General features: G+C 47.3%; 1 protein-coding gene across 2 annotated transcripts in view; it reads left to right on the forward strand.

Moving 5' to 3' along the window:
- Window positions 1-13,901, forward strand: part of MAML3 (mastermind like transcriptional coactivator 3) — a 241,262-nt gene extending 227,361 nt beyond the window's left edge. The window contains exons 3-5 of one of the 2 annotated variants that reach the window (XM_050320505.1): window positions 4,118-4,357; window positions 6,502-6,586; window positions 9,900-13,901. In XM_050320505.1, coding sequence (XP_050176462.1) covers window positions 4,118-4,357; window positions 6,502-6,586; window positions 9,900-10,891 — 1,317 coding nt within the window. In that variant the 3' untranslated portion in view covers window positions 10,892-13,901. Of the gene's footprint in view, window positions 1-4,117; window positions 4,358-6,498; window positions 6,587-9,899 lie in introns of both variants that reach the window. The other variant, XM_050320504.1, reaches the window with a different exon arrangement.
- Window positions 13,902-14,967: the final 1,066 nt, after the last annotated feature.

Below are 14,967 nucleotides of genomic sequence, written 5' to 3' on the forward strand. Positions count from 1 at the left end.
CCCTGGCCTTCAGCAGGAGCAGAGCTGCCTCCTCCAGATCCCAGGGCTCTGACCATGAGGCACAGAGGGCTGATGAGTAGGCTTGGCTGCCTTGCCTGTGCTTACCCGCACCCAGCTGCCCAGCTCTCAGAGCATCAGCTGGTGGTCGTTCTGCTTGTTCTGGAAGAAAATTGTGTGATAGCTTTTAGCTGTAGTTGGGAGATTGAATGACATGTGGAAGGAATAAATTGCTGCATGGTAAGGAAGAGGCATGTAAGATCTGAGACAAAGAGGAAAAAGATCTTTTCCGCTCCCCTTTGTTCTCTTTTTAAAGTCACTTGTGTTTACTGTGCAGAACTGTACACATATATGCACACATATCACTCTGAACTCCTGCGGAGTATCCTGTCACTCCTGTAGAGCCCTGGAAATACACTGGGAGGACACAGGATTTATCATCCTGTTGCTTAACTAAGGATCGGGTTATCCAGAGGGGCAACTCCCATGCGGGCATTAATTAAGCAGCCAGATCTCTACAAAAGTTCATCATCCTCGGTGCTCTGCAGCTGTACAAACCAGAGGTGTTATGCTGACCATTTAGAAACTGTGGCTCCTTTTTGGCTCTGTGAACAGCACCTTGGCTTTTTAAATACCCGATTTTGCTCCCAGGGGCCAAGCACTTGATTCTGTCACTGGGCTACCTTAAAAGTGGGTGGCTGAGGCTGCAGGGGCAGGAGGGCTTCCAGGAGGCTTAGCCAGGGCCAGCCCTGTATTTGAAGTCGCTCTGTGGCACAGCTGAGGGGGCTTGGCACCATCCTCCCTTCATGTAACCAGTCTCTTGCTTGCCCCTTGATGAGGACCTGGAGGCAGAGCTGCAGCATCGCTGCTCCCGGCTGGAGCTCCTGTAACTCTGTTATCAGCAGGGAGCTGTTTGCAGCCTGCAAGTAGCATACAGTGGCTTTGGGTGGTCTTGAAAAGACCCAGAGTGAAAAATCAGAAGTCACACGGTACCATCTTCCCAGATGTAACAGGCTGAGAATACAGCCTGTGTTTCCCGTTCCAGCACGTCTTGTCGCTCTCTGCCTGTGCCCCCACAGGGCACCCCTGTATCCACATGCACACAAGGACCGGGCCCTGGGGGAAGGAGCTTGGCTGTCCCCTCGCTGCTGCGGATCCTCACAAGTCACAGGGTGAGTCAGGCTGTGGGAATGAGCCACTGGTGATGTGCAGCCAGAGGCTGGGTAGCTGGGGCTCTGGTGGGGACATCTGGAGAGGGAAGGAAGAGGCAGCAGTGCCAGTTGGTGGAGAAAAGAAAACGCAGAGGCTGGACAGAGGGTGTAGGAATGAGAAAGGAAAGGCAGGGAATGAGGAGGAGAAGCAGGAAGTCTAGGGGCTGGAGGGCTCAGGGTGCAGTAGGAGAGGATGGGGGAGCTGGCAGGCAGAGCAGGAGCAAAGAGTGGTGTCAGTGAAGCTTGGATTAGTTTGGTTTTGAAGCTCTGTAACTGTGTAAGTGCTGCACTTAGCCTGAGTTGCTTGACTCGGTGCTCGGCTCCTGTGGTGAGTCTGCATCTCAGCTGTGGTTTGTAAGAGGCAGCCGTGTAGATCACCAATTCCCTGCCACACAGCCAACCATCGGGTTTCATCTCCATACCCTTGGATGTTAACAACAGCTGTGCCAGGCTGCAGAGATAAACGTCTTGGGAAAGAGCTCTGCTCCCAGGTGCCAGGTAGCATTTTCCTACCTGTGGAGGCCTTTTGCCTGGGCTATGCTCTTATTTTCAGGACACACAACCCAGGGCTGCTCCCGGTGATGTCAGCAGGGCTTGTCATCATCAGTTGGGAAGAGCTTTTGCTAAAAAAAAAAAAAAAAAAAAAAAGGAAAGGATAAGAAATATTCCATGTGGGAGGGTGATCTAGATGAAGGATACCTGGCTTTAAACCTGTTATTAAAACCAGAAACAGCAAGTTTTTGTGATGGGTAGGTAAACTTGTGTACCCCAAAATGACTAAACACACGGCATTGGAAGTAACACTTTTTGTGCTAATCCTTGTATTTCCTTCAGCTGCTGCACAGCATGTGGGGCTCACGTCAGATGGTGGGGCTCCTTTCAAAGCTTTCTTCCTTTTTAAACTCTGGAATTAATTTATAACATAATCCAGTAGAGAATGGAGTGCTTTTACTGTGGGGTGAGCGTGTCCCTCAGCCATACCCGGGTGTGCATTAAGAGCCAGGACAGTAGTTCTGTAAGGAGATCTTTTTTGAAGGCAATTCAAAGATTACTTGGGCTGCAGCCCCAAAGGCAGCTGTGCACTGAGGCTTGCAGAGGAAGCTCTGAGGGATGTCACTTCACAGCATGCCCTTTGGCTCTCAGGTTTTTTCCCCCCTTCTTTTTTATTTTTTCCCCCCCTCGTACTGGCTGCAGCAAAGGCTCCATTATTTGGCAGCGTGGCATTGCTTTTGTCTATAAATGGAAGCGGTTGGCCCGTCTCCCAGTATAACACAAGATAGTCCTGTGTATCAGTTATGCAATCGGTAGCTTGATGACTTCATCAGAAGTCGGGGGAGGGCCAGGGGGTGGTAGGCAAAAGCCTTTGCCATCAGCTCTGCTGGAGACAGCTGATGTCTGTGTGTTTCCCCCCACAGCAAAGAAAGCAGGAGCTCAGCGACAGGGGTGGGTGAAAAGGGCTCAGTGCGGGAGGAGCTGAGGGGTCCTCAGCAGCTGTGATTCCCTGACCCCAGCCTGGGGCAGCCCTCGCCCTTAGGACACTATGCAGGGACCATGCTTGACCAGGTTGTAAAGTGCAAAGTGCAGCACAAGTTGGGAATGGAGAAATGGAAAGAGGAGCAGGGAGGGAACTTTCAAACCAGGGCAGATGTTAAAAAGGGAAAGAACCTAAATATCGGAGAGCTGCCTTTCAGCAGAGAGCCCTTCAGGGAATATCTGTGCAAAGCAGAGATGTGGACAAATTGTATTTTGTTATTTCCTCAGAAGGGCCCTTGAAAACCTGACCTTCATGCAGAAAGGCCGATCCTAATTTCCCAAGCTACATGCAAGCATTGATTTTAACCCTTTCACCGACTGGGTCGGGGTAGGTGCCGCAAGATCGCTTTCCAAATCGCACAATAATTGACCTCACTCAAACCCGCCCACGAAGCGGACGTCCAATCCAAACCTCACTCTGGCGGGCTTGGCACAAAGGATGCTAAAGCGACACAGGTCAAGTTGGCGTTTTTAAATGAGCACACACCCCAGTTCATCTCAATTAAAGAGGTTCTGAGGGCTCTTCACAACGCGGGAGAGCACCTGAGGCAGGGAATGGTCCCGGCTGGCCCCGGGGAGGCTCCGGCCGCGCTCGGGTTGGGCCGGGCCGCGGGCGGGCAGCGACACCTGCCGGTGTCCCCGGGTGATCCCGGCCCCCGCCGGAACAAGGGTGGGGATTTCCCCCCCTCGGCCTTCCGTCGATCCCTGAAAGGCAGCAAATTGGGTGAAGAACTCGAAGAGAAAGCGGGGGTGGGTGCAGGAGGAAGGGGAAGGGATGCGTGCTGCTTCCTGCCGGCCACGCACGTTGGTCTGGCGCTGCGGGATGGAAATCTCGAATAAACGCAATGATGTGGTTCAGTCCTGGGGTTCTGGGGCAACATAAGGAGGATTAACGCTGCCAGCTCATTGTGTGCACCCAACACCTTGGCTTCTCAATCCGGAGGACTGTTTTAAACTGTTGTAATGAGAACTGTTTTAAGTCGTTGTTCTGAAGAGAGGGAAGTGGAAAGGAAGAGAAAATGTACTTGTTTCCATAAGAAGGGAGGAAAAGTTTAGAAAATCGTGACTCGGAAGTTACATGTCCTGCATGGAAAAAAAAAAAACACCTTAGCACACAACTTCATTATTTCATTATAAATTATTTAGAATGCACTTGCTTTACCTGAGGGGCTTTAATCTCCAGGAGAAAAGAGGAACCTGTTCCCTGTGGGGAGCAGCCCATGGTCAAAAGCCATGGGCATCTTTCCAAGGACCCACTTCCTCCAAGCTCCATAATTCATCCACAGACTCAGTGCTTCCCCCGGTTTAATGAGCTGTCACTTCTCTTGCCTGTGGAGCACCCCAAGTAACGAGGCCTTCTCTCTCTCTTTGCACAGGAGCACCAAGTGGGATTGTCACGCACCACAGGGCCGATGCAGCCTTCTGTGCCACCGGGCTCCAGTGTGGTCACGGGCACGAGCTCTGGGGGTCCCTTCCTGGGGAACCAGCCTCAGGCAGCCATCATGAAGCAGATGCTGATAGAGCAGAGAGCCCAGCTCCACGTAATAGAGCAGCAGAAACAGCAGTTTCTCCGAGAGCAAAGGCAGCAGCAGCAGCAGCAGATCCTAGCGGAGCAGGTACAGTATCCATCTGTCTCGAATACCAGCTGGTATGAGAATGTGAGTGCTACAGACAACACCAGCCCTTCCTTGTAGTAATTCCTTCCTTTAGTAATTCTCTCTCTGTGGCTCCTATTGTGGTATTTCAGCAATGGTTGTTAAAGAAGGGGCATCTGTCTCAGTCCTACCATTAGCTTGGCAAATATTACCTGTATTCCCAGTGGTGGACTTGGCAGTTGCATGGGATTTTAGGCAGTGGTAAAGTTAACTCTTAGCCTGGCACCTCATGGTGAGTTTACTCCAGCAGAAGCAGACTGCAGACTCAGCTACCTTTCCCCCAGCTCTGAGTGTGGTCTTGCACTGGCAAAATCTGTGTACAACTGCAGTGATGTGGGACGAAGAATGGATGTGGGTTAAAAGTAGCCTTAGCAAAGATAAAGTTTGTTCCTTAATCTGGTTTATTGCATGCCAGTACAAGCAGTTAGGTTAGCACAAAGGAGAGATGGCAGCAAGGGGAGAGCCAGAGACTGGAGTGGGAGAACAATAAAACCACCTCTCGCAGTGGCAATGTGGAGGAGACCTGCATTGGACCCTATCACCTGGCTTCCTGAGCTCTTGAGCTTTGCAATATGGATGTTAAATTACCCAGACAGAATGGTGATGTATGCTTAATTCAGCTGTAGTTTTAAAGCAGCCTAGGAGAGAGTCAGTGAAAAGTCACACTGTTGAGGTCCTATAAGATCATACCCAAAAATGAAGTTGCAGTCCCCTAGTGTTACCTAGGTAATATTCTGATAGGTCAGCAGTTGTTTGAAGCTTGGCTTCTCCTGTCTTGCTGGGGAAACATGGCTTAAGACCTGTGGTCAGCTTCAATCCCTGTTAGAACTTGTGCATGCTGTGCAACCACAGAAATACTGATTGTGTTCTCCTCTTCTCTTGTTGCTCCTGAGAAACAGAAAAATTTACTCTCAATGAACAGGAAGGATGCTCCTAGAAATATTTAGGATAAAGATGCATGAACTGATTCAAGGGTGAACAAGTGCATAAGAGTGAGAATGCAATAATGCATCATGGGTTGGGCCAGTTCATGTGCATGAAGCTGAGAGCCAGTCAGTGACTTGGTGTAAGAAGGCAAGCCTAAAAGTGTTAAAAAGCCACAGGGCTGATGCTGTCAAGTGTGTTGGCAGAGATGAAAAGTGGTAAAGTCACAGTCCTCAGGCTCCTAGATTTTGGGTGGTGTGTGCCTAACAAGATACCCCTTTTCTTTTTGACAGTCTGTAACACATACTTATGAATGCAGGGATTAGTACTTCCTTCTTTCCCACCTTTGCCGTTCTCTTACCTTTGTTACACATCCTTAGTTTTGGACATAGTATTTGTATGGCTGCAGATGATGCTGCAAAACATGTCCTTTTAATAAAAATGCTTAGTTGAGCATACCCTAGCATCTGAAAACTCTGGTAAACTCTCTCTGCTTTTATAATCAGCCCTTGATTCTGTTTTACAGTATTCATGAGTATTCATAGAAAACAACCCCAGAGAAGCAATATGGTCTGGATCAAGGGAAGAATGCATTTTGCAGTCAGCCGCTCCCCAAATATCATTCACTGAAGCACAAGACGAAATGTGCTTTTGTAGACATTTCTGGTTTGTCTCAGGAATGGTCCTAGGCTGCAGTGCTTGGGTTGGGATGCAATACTCCTTGCAGCTGACTGTTTTGAGTGCAGAGGTGAGGGAAAGTCTTGTGCCAGGAACACAAACCTCTAGACCTTGGCAGGAATGAGGGAAGGAAAGTGTGTGTGGCTACACCTGCCCTTAGACCTCGGTGAGCAAAGTTAGTCCATATCCCTCCCTCTCCTTTCTGCCTGACAACAGTGAAGTTCATGCTGTAGAGGTCAGGATGAAGTGGCTGTCAGTAAGGAGAGATCTTGTCAGCTCAGTGCTTGTTCCTTTTTGAACCAAAAGGAGTCTGCGTGCCAGTAGCACAAGTGCTCTCAGGAGGACTCTTCAGATGACTCTGCTTGTCTCTCCAGAACGGCTCACCAGATAAGAACTGCTGCAGTTCTGCTGCAGTACTTTTGCCACCAGCCCCATTCTCAGACCACTAATTAATTAATCATCTCTTTCTCTTCTGCTTTCTTTCCCTCCTTCATTTTCAGCAGTTGCAGCAGCAGTCACATTTGCCTCGGCAGCATCTGCAGCAACAGCGAAGCCCGTATCCAGTGCAACAGGTCAACCAGTTCCAAGGTAAAAGTCAAATTATTTTTCCTAATTTGGAGTCAATATATGCCCCCCCAATAGCAGGGGCGTGAAACCTCATGCGTTTTGTGAAGACCAGGGTTTAGGCAGTGTGTCAGAAGAGGAAGACAGGATGTTGCACTCACCACGTATTTTAGCAAAGCGGAATGCCCAGGTTTGTGTCCGCAGTTAGGTTTATAATTTCCTTTCTGCTCCCTTCAGTAAAAGCTGCATTTTTTTTATGCCTCTTTGACATCTGGACATCATGGATTCATTAATGGATTTGTCTTGTTTGCCTCCACTCTTATGATGCTTTTTTTTTTCAGCTAGCTGTATCTTGGTCTTACCGCTCTTAATTCCCCACTTTTATCTAATTTGATGAGCAGAGAATTTCAGAGAGGGCATCCTTATCTGGAGAAGTGACTGATCAACGTCAGGTGTGGGAAACACAGTGAAATACCTGAGACGTAAATAGAGATTTTTTTTTAATTATCTCAAAAAAATGAAGGACTATTTTTATGTGCTCCCAAATAACTGAAGAATGTAAGTACAATAATTTTGGCTTGGGAAAAGAAGTTAATTCTGAGATTTTTAAGTGCAAAGCATCATCTGAATGTCTTCACTAACCATGGCTTCTCAATAGACATGAAATGAACACACCCTTGCACTCTACATTCACGATAGTGTCATGTAACTGCAATAGTTCTGGTTCCCACGACATGAACAGGCAGCCACACCTTCTGCTGATATATATCAGGGTAACTTCTTCTAATTGCCTTCTCATTTTTATCTTTGGCAGCATAAGTTCTGCATCAAATTATTTTTTTCCCCACAATAATTCATTTGCAAAATCAGAAAATGTGTGTGCGCTGCCACACACTGAGATGCACGTGTACAATCTTTCTGCATTAATACGTCTTTGAAACCTTTCCTTCGTATGTATTATTTAAAAGAAACGGAGAAGGGAGTTTAGGCTAATCTGACAGAGCAAGGAATTAATTTTCATAAATGAGCTAATTTAAGTAGTTCACCATTTTTTCCTATTCAGTCACATGAATGTAATCCAGTGCAGTAGGTTATGTGTAAATGAGGCTAGAAGGTGGCCCAAAATCTTAAAATCTGTTGCATCTCTCTTTTAACTACTCCTTGTCTGATCTCCTGTCTCTTACACCAAGCACAGTAGTTAACAAAAGTAGTATGTGAACCCACTTGCTGTTAGTGGCTCCTTTGGAGCTTTTGAACTGCCATTTTCGATTAAAAACTAGCTACAGATGCATTAAGATTTCAACACGATCTGTATCTTAAGCACTTGCTGTAGTCATCTTAAAAAGAGACTGTTTCTAATCATCGAAGGAGATGATCTAAATTAAGAAAAATCAAGGGGACCCCGGTGCCAATCATTAAGAAAGTGGTTTGACATCAGGGCTAAAGTAAAAGCTGCTGCTACATGTGCCCTGTTCAAGTGTGATCCAGATGGTCTCTCTTCATGCTACAAAATGTTTCATTTATCTATATGCTGGAGCTAAAAGCATCCTTCAGAAGCTTATCATGCTGCAGCAAAAGGGAGATGTATCCTCTGCATTATGTGCAACACTATAGAAATGGTACTTCCTTTATCCAGACCCATTTCTCATGGAAACTAAGCCAACATAAATAACAGGGACCAGTATCCTCCACTCTCCATGGATGTTCAGGTATGTTGTCTGCCACTGAGGGACAACAAATAGGGGCTTACTTAAGAACATTCGCATTCTGTTGTACAGTTCTGAACTTTTAAAGCAACCATTTTATGTTTATACCTGGCATTTAATAACATTCAAGCCGGGAGCAATCGTGTGCCTCGTACACGCCGAGCTTCACCTGCAGAGTATTGTATTTAGTTCACTATGGTAGTGACTCAAACCTACAGTGAACCCATGGCATAATCCAAGCTCCAGGTAATTGTTTTTAAATAAAGATAGTAAACACAGAAGCCTATTGGCTTCCCAGAAATCAATAGCTCCCCCCTACCCCTGAAAGGAAGATGCAAGCATGGTTCAGTTATCTGCCCATGGTGCGGAATTTAACAAGGTTAGGATTTTCTGGTTTCCCATCACTGGCCTAAGGTGAAGTAAAATGTGCTTATAGTATTGATTCACTAATACACTCTCTCTGCTTTAAATGCCCACAAAACCCCAATTTTTCTTCTTTCCATAGACTTAATCAGTAGCAATGCTATAGAAAATCCATTCATTTATGCCTCCCGAGCTATTAAAAAATTGATTGGCCTTCTGAGCCTGACATTTCCATTTTCAAGGCTTACCTTTGAGAGACAATGGAGGTATTTAAAAGAGAGCTTTAAATGGTAAACTGAAGTTCAGTTGCTTTGCTGCCGCTGAAGAAGACCAGTGGAAGCTTTCCCATTTGCTTGCTAGAGGCTAAATTAGGTGTAGCTGAAGAGGGTATCTCTACTGAAGAGGGTATCTGCTACTGAATCACAGGGCCCATGCAACTTTAAAGTCTTAGGGACTATTTGGTTTTTTATGGAGGAGGGTGCACACTGTAGTGGATCCTAGGGAGAAAAAGTACACACAAAAAAGAAAGGCTCACATTTACTTTTTACAAGGGACTTTGACTCCCAAATCATTTTTGAAAAATTTAATCCCTGGTCCTAACAAAGTAAGAGAAAAGCCTATTTTAGCCCTGCAGCTCCTGTGACCATCAAGCTTAGATACTTGATTATGTTATTACCAGGGAGGCAACCCTGGCTGTAATCATGTATTAAACATGCAGTCGTGTTCCCTCGATTGTTCAAGAATCTGAAGTCATGAATCCCTTTGGGTACGCATCCCAAAATTGTCCTAATTGAGAATTACTTAGTGAGTAAATCATTGGCCCTTTAACCTTGCCAGCCTCATTTTAGGCCTGAAGGGAAATTAGGTTGGAATGGAATTCTCTGCTGAGCAGTGTCCCGCTTCACCAATTGAATACACAACACGATCAGCGATTCCTGTTTAGGAACAACACTGGAGCTGTGTTGGCTCTCACCTTCCAATTGGAGAGGGAATTTGGCAGGTCAGGACAGAGGCTGCAGCCAAGGTGAGGTGGGGAACATGTAGCCTCTGAAAGGCAGTAAACATTAGGCAGCAAGCACATCTCCCAAGGATGGGTAACCTTCTGGCTCTCTACTAACCTTCACATGAAGAGTTGTTTTATTTGCTTGGAAAGCACAGCAATCTGAAATACTACTGCGTTGCAAAAGGTTCTCTCTTATGCAAAGACGTGTTAATGAAGATTTACAGGGTTGTGCCTTTTTTCTTACCTTCCTCTCTTTTTGGTGTAGGTTCACCCCAGGATATAGCAGCTGCGAGAAACCAAGCAGCACTCCAGAACATGAGGACATCCCGAATGATGGCCCAGAACGCGAGCATGATGGCAATGGGTCCCTCCCAGAACCCCAGCACGCTGCCCACGACTGCGGGCCAGTCGGATTTGGGCATGGCTCCTTACAGCAACGCTTCCTCCAACCAGCCGGGAATGTACAGTATGAGCACAGGGATGAGCCAAATGTTGCAGCACACAAACCAAAGCGGCATAAACATGGCACATAACGCAAGCCAGGGGACAAGGCAGCCTGCCTCCGGACAAGCGGTGGGAATGGTTGGCAGTTTTGGTCAGAACATGCTGGTAAACTCTGCTCTTCCCCAGCATCAGCAGCAGATGAAAGGACCCGTGGGCCAGGTCTTACCGAGGCCGCAAGCACCACGACTTCAAAACCTGATGGGGACTGTCCCTCAGGGAACGCAGAACTGGCAACAGCGAGGCTTGCAAGGCATACCTGGAAGGACTAGCGGTGAAATGGGGCCCTTCAATAATGGCACCACGTACGCGATGCAGCCTGGGCAGCCGCGGCTGTCCAAGCAACACTTCCCACAGGGGCTTAATCAGACAGTTGTGGACACAAGTGGGACGGTGAGAGCCCTGAACCCGGCGCTGGGGAGACAGTTGCTGCAACCACTACCTGGGCAACAGGCAGCCAGCCAGGCCAGGCCCATGGTGATGCCTGCAATCAACCAGGGGGTCCCCACCATGTCAGGCTTCAGCCAGCCCCCGACGCAGCAAATGCCAGGCGGTAACTTCGCTCAGAGCAGCCAAGGCCAAGCATACGAGAGGAATCCCACTCAGGACATACCTTACAACTACAGCAGTGAGGGAGCAGGGGGGTCATTCTCCAGTTTAGCAGAGGGCGCAGACCTCGTGGACTCCATCATTAAGAGCGGACCAGGGGATGAGTGGATACAAGAGCTTGATGAGTTGTTTGGAAACCCCCAGTGAACGGGCTTGTACAGTCTGGAGCTTTGGTTTGTTACATTTGAAAAAGAAAAGAGAGAGTTGGATGTTCTCCCCATCCCTGGATGGTTGTTGGTTTTTTGTTTGAATTGGTTTGGTTTGGGGTTGTTTTGTTTTCTTTTGTTTTTAACCGTGCAAACTGAGCTGATCTGTAGCCAACCTTGGAAGATTCAGGGGACGATGACAACATTGGCATCTCAAGGCACTCTACCAGGCAACCTTTGCTGTGTGGCAGCGCCCACTCTGCGTCTGTGTGAGGCAGAGTGGGAAAACTGGAGAAGCCAGGTGATGCCTCTGGTTGGGAAAATTTGCTCTTTCTCCTCTTCAAATGAGGTTTCGTTGCACAGTGCTATGGGGTGGTCCCAGTGTCTCCCACCTGATAAAACTGTGAACACTGCAGCTTCCAGGAGAGCAGATGACAAGCCTGGAGCAAAGCCCACAGATGTCCATGGGCAATCGCACAAGCCCTGGTCAGAAATGGGCGTAACCCCGGGGGTAGGCAGGTCTTGGTGAGCCATGGCCAGGCCCATGGGCCAGCTCTGGGCTGTCATAAAGCAATGGTGCAGCACTCACGTGACAAACCTAAACAAATCATAGAGAGGTCACCATTTTCACTGCAGAGAGATAAAACTCCAGTACGAGTGCAAGAGAACATAAATTTCTCAGTGTTGTGAGGACAGTTTGATTATGGGACTGCTGCTGGAGAGAGCTTAGGTGGGTGGGTTAACTTAATGAGCTGCTTAGTCCCCTTGGGACTTGCAATAGTGCTTCCCTGTCAGAGCACTTTGGGATGTACCTGCTGCCTGAGGGTGTTGAAAGGGCTAAGAGGTACCAAGAGACATCAGCATAGGCCCTGAGCAAGTCCCTCCCTCTCCTTCCTTCCCAATATGTTCTCAGTTCACTTCCCTCCCCTCCTGTCCTTAAATGTAAAGCAAGGCGAGCTGGCTGCAATTTTTTTTCGGGTGAGCCACAAAGGAGCAGGCAGGGGATGAGAAAACAGGCATGAGAAAACGTACAGTGAGAGTCTGACACACAGAAAGGAGTTTCTCTTCCTCACTTGAAAAGTGCAGGTTTAGCAGGTAGTAAAACCCCGGGATGTCTGGGCTCTCAATGGGCTCTGTTCAGTTTTAAATAGATCTTTGGTCTAATCTCTCTGTTTTGCTGAAATAAAACTCAATGCAGCATTTGAAGGACAGGAGACAGTGAGGGACTACTGTCAAGACCGTTCATGAATGGGTAAAATAATTGATATTACAAACATGGGCTCTGCCCAACTAAGGTTTTATGTGATACCAATGTATCACTATCTCCACTGTGTAGACCAGTGCTGACCAGCACTGTAATGAAGTTGTGATATATCTCGCACAGTATCAAGTCACCAGCCATTCTGAATGTGTAAAGCAGCAGTTCCCAAGCTGCAGTCAGAGGCTGAGGAAAGGTGTTCGCCCAAACCTCGAATCTTTTTAGTGTTTTCAGCTGAGAGCTGCTTATCAGGTTATATAGTGGTGCATAAAAAATATTAATGTGATCCAGAGTCCAGAACTTTTGGCACCCTCTGACGTAGTGCTGGCCTCTGTGAGCCATCAGCTGTGCTCTGCAGCAAAAGTGTTCAACCACCAGTGCCACCTCTCCAGCTACCGATTACCTCCTTGTGTGCTGCTCTCTTTGGGCCCAGCAGTGGCAAGAGCTGAGCTGCTGAAATCCACGGGGGCTGAGGGCACTGGCACTTTGCAGTTTCACGTCCTGCCTTTCCCCGTGGAGCACAGATATGCATCACATTACAGAGTGGGAGCAAATGGGCCTGGAACCATCTCGGCGCCCCATTGGGTTCCCTTTTGCACGGTATCCCTTTGTGGGTCTTTCCTAGAGGAAGGGAATTACCTGTTTTAAATGCCATGATATCAGCAGGACAAGCTGCATTTTTAATGTGCTCAAGGTGAGCTGTCAATCCAGCTTGCCCCGGCTGCTAAATTGTTTTAAAACAGCTTTAGGTGCATCTCTTTTAGCTAACCCCTTTTTAAAACAAAAGGACCAATTCCAGTTCCTGTTGAAGACCATCAAGGTTTGCCTGTCCCTTGCTTCAGCAAGGAGCCAGGTTGGGCCCTAATTCAGTGTAAGGGAGCACCAGCCAAAGTTTTTGGTCCGTCTTGAGCGTAAGCGCCTCTTCGTGGGAATGGAAGGGAGGGGCAAACATTGAGAGAAACAGTAACCAGGGTGCTGTGGCTGTGTGTGTGTGTGTGTCAGGCACACATCTGCCCAGCCCTGTGTGAGGGAGTTGTGACAGGGTGGGGGGCAACACTAGGTGTCACGGCATCCTTCCTTGGGTGCCAGAGCTGGGAGAGGAGGGTTTAGAAACACACAACCACCATGTGGCAGCCAAATGCAAGTCCCTGTGCATCAGGAAGAGTCAGGCTTTGGTGAATAAATGGTGATGAAGACAAGTCTCTGTTGTCTTTGTAAAGCTTCCTCCAAATACTCCATACTGGGATCAAGTACTAGAGAGTAGATTTTATTCGATTTGGGATTGTTTTTTTTTTTTCTTCTTTCTTCCTATGGTGCTGATGTATATGTAATGTTAAAAAAAAAAGTTATTTGTAAATATGTTTTTACAATTCTACAGATATCACTGGGTCTACTATCTGTAAAATATATACATATAAATATATATATATATATACTGTTTGTTTAAAATAGAGTATTTTTATTTCATTCCTTAACTCATCCTTACTGCAGTGATATTGCACTTCAGATGACGTCTAATTACTAATTTGTACTGTATCCCTGACAGCAACTTGCTCCATTTTATTCAGATTTTTCTAGTTTTCTGGTTTTACTTTGTACATTAAGCATTGCTTATTTCCTTTTAAGACCTGTACAGAGCTCTGAAAATGTAGAGAAAGACCTGATGTTAACATACCACTTTTAAAGAAAAAGACAAAACAAAAAAAACCAAACAAACAAACAAAAAAAAAGGAAACCCAAATAAAAGATGGTTATCTGACTCATATACCTGATGAATATGGATCATCTCTTGCTCCACTCCTGCGCCTCGATGAGTGATCTTCCAAGGAGGGGAGGGAAGCTGGATGCAGGCAGGCATGTGTGAATCCCTGCATCCCAGGCAGCCCTGCCAGGCTGCCCCCAACAGCTTGTCCCTATCCCTATACAGGCTGCTGTAATGAGCTGCTGGCCAGGGACTGCTTCCCCGCCTTCTGCTGTGCTTTGGGGCCATGGTGCCCCTTTCTCAGGCAAGGTGAGCTACCAAAACTTCCTGTGCTCTGAGGTGAGGCCTGTGCTCAGGCAGATGCTATGGGGCAGTCGGTCTGTAATTGGGTCCGTTAAATGTGGCAGCTCCGAACTTTTGTGTTTGTTGTGTGTAAGGAGCAAAAGTGGGGAGTAGGAAAGTGCTTTCAGAGGAGGAGACAAGACAGAGACCCTAGGGTTTGGGAATGAATGAAATTTGAGGAGATGAGATGGGGTGGAAGAAGTGAGGTGCAGGGTTGGATATGGAAGTTGGAGAAAAGAGGTGAGGAAACTGAGGAAGCGTGAAGACACATACTTAGATTAGTTCCCTGTCACCTACTGCTACTGCAGTGTGAGAATTGTGTCATCAGAAGCCTTTTGGAACGTGGATGTGGACTTGTTGAATGTGTATGACCTGTTCAAGGTAAGCACGTCTTGTAGCCAGCCTTCCAGGCTTTGACACCACTTTGCACATTTCCAGCCTGTGGGGGAGTCGTGAGGGTTCAGACATTGGATGTTCAGGATGCCAGTGTGGCTTGGCTCCACGTACAGCTTTAAAGGTGAGGTTCCCCTTCTCTCCTTAATGCCAGTCCAAGACATTTATCATTCTAGATATGGATAAGGAAGAACAAAGAAGGAAACTGGCCAAAGAAGGAGAGCAGCTTGCTGGAGTGTACCCCTCAAGCATGTACTTACTGAGAGAAGAGATGCTTTCAGCAAGAGGCCCCTGGGTACCAACTGGCTTTGAGGCTGCAGTGGGGACCATCATCATTTCTGATCATGACTGACAGGCGAACATTCACAACAGGAACATTTGC

The sequence above is a fragment of the Myiozetetes cayanensis genome, unplaced genomic scaffold, assembly GCF_022539395.1.
Source record: "Myiozetetes cayanensis isolate MyiCay16 unplaced genomic scaffold, myiCay2020 scf24, whole genome shotgun sequence".
Taxonomy (NCBI): domain Eukaryota; kingdom Metazoa; phylum Chordata; class Aves; order Passeriformes; family Tyrannidae; genus Myiozetetes; species Myiozetetes cayanensis.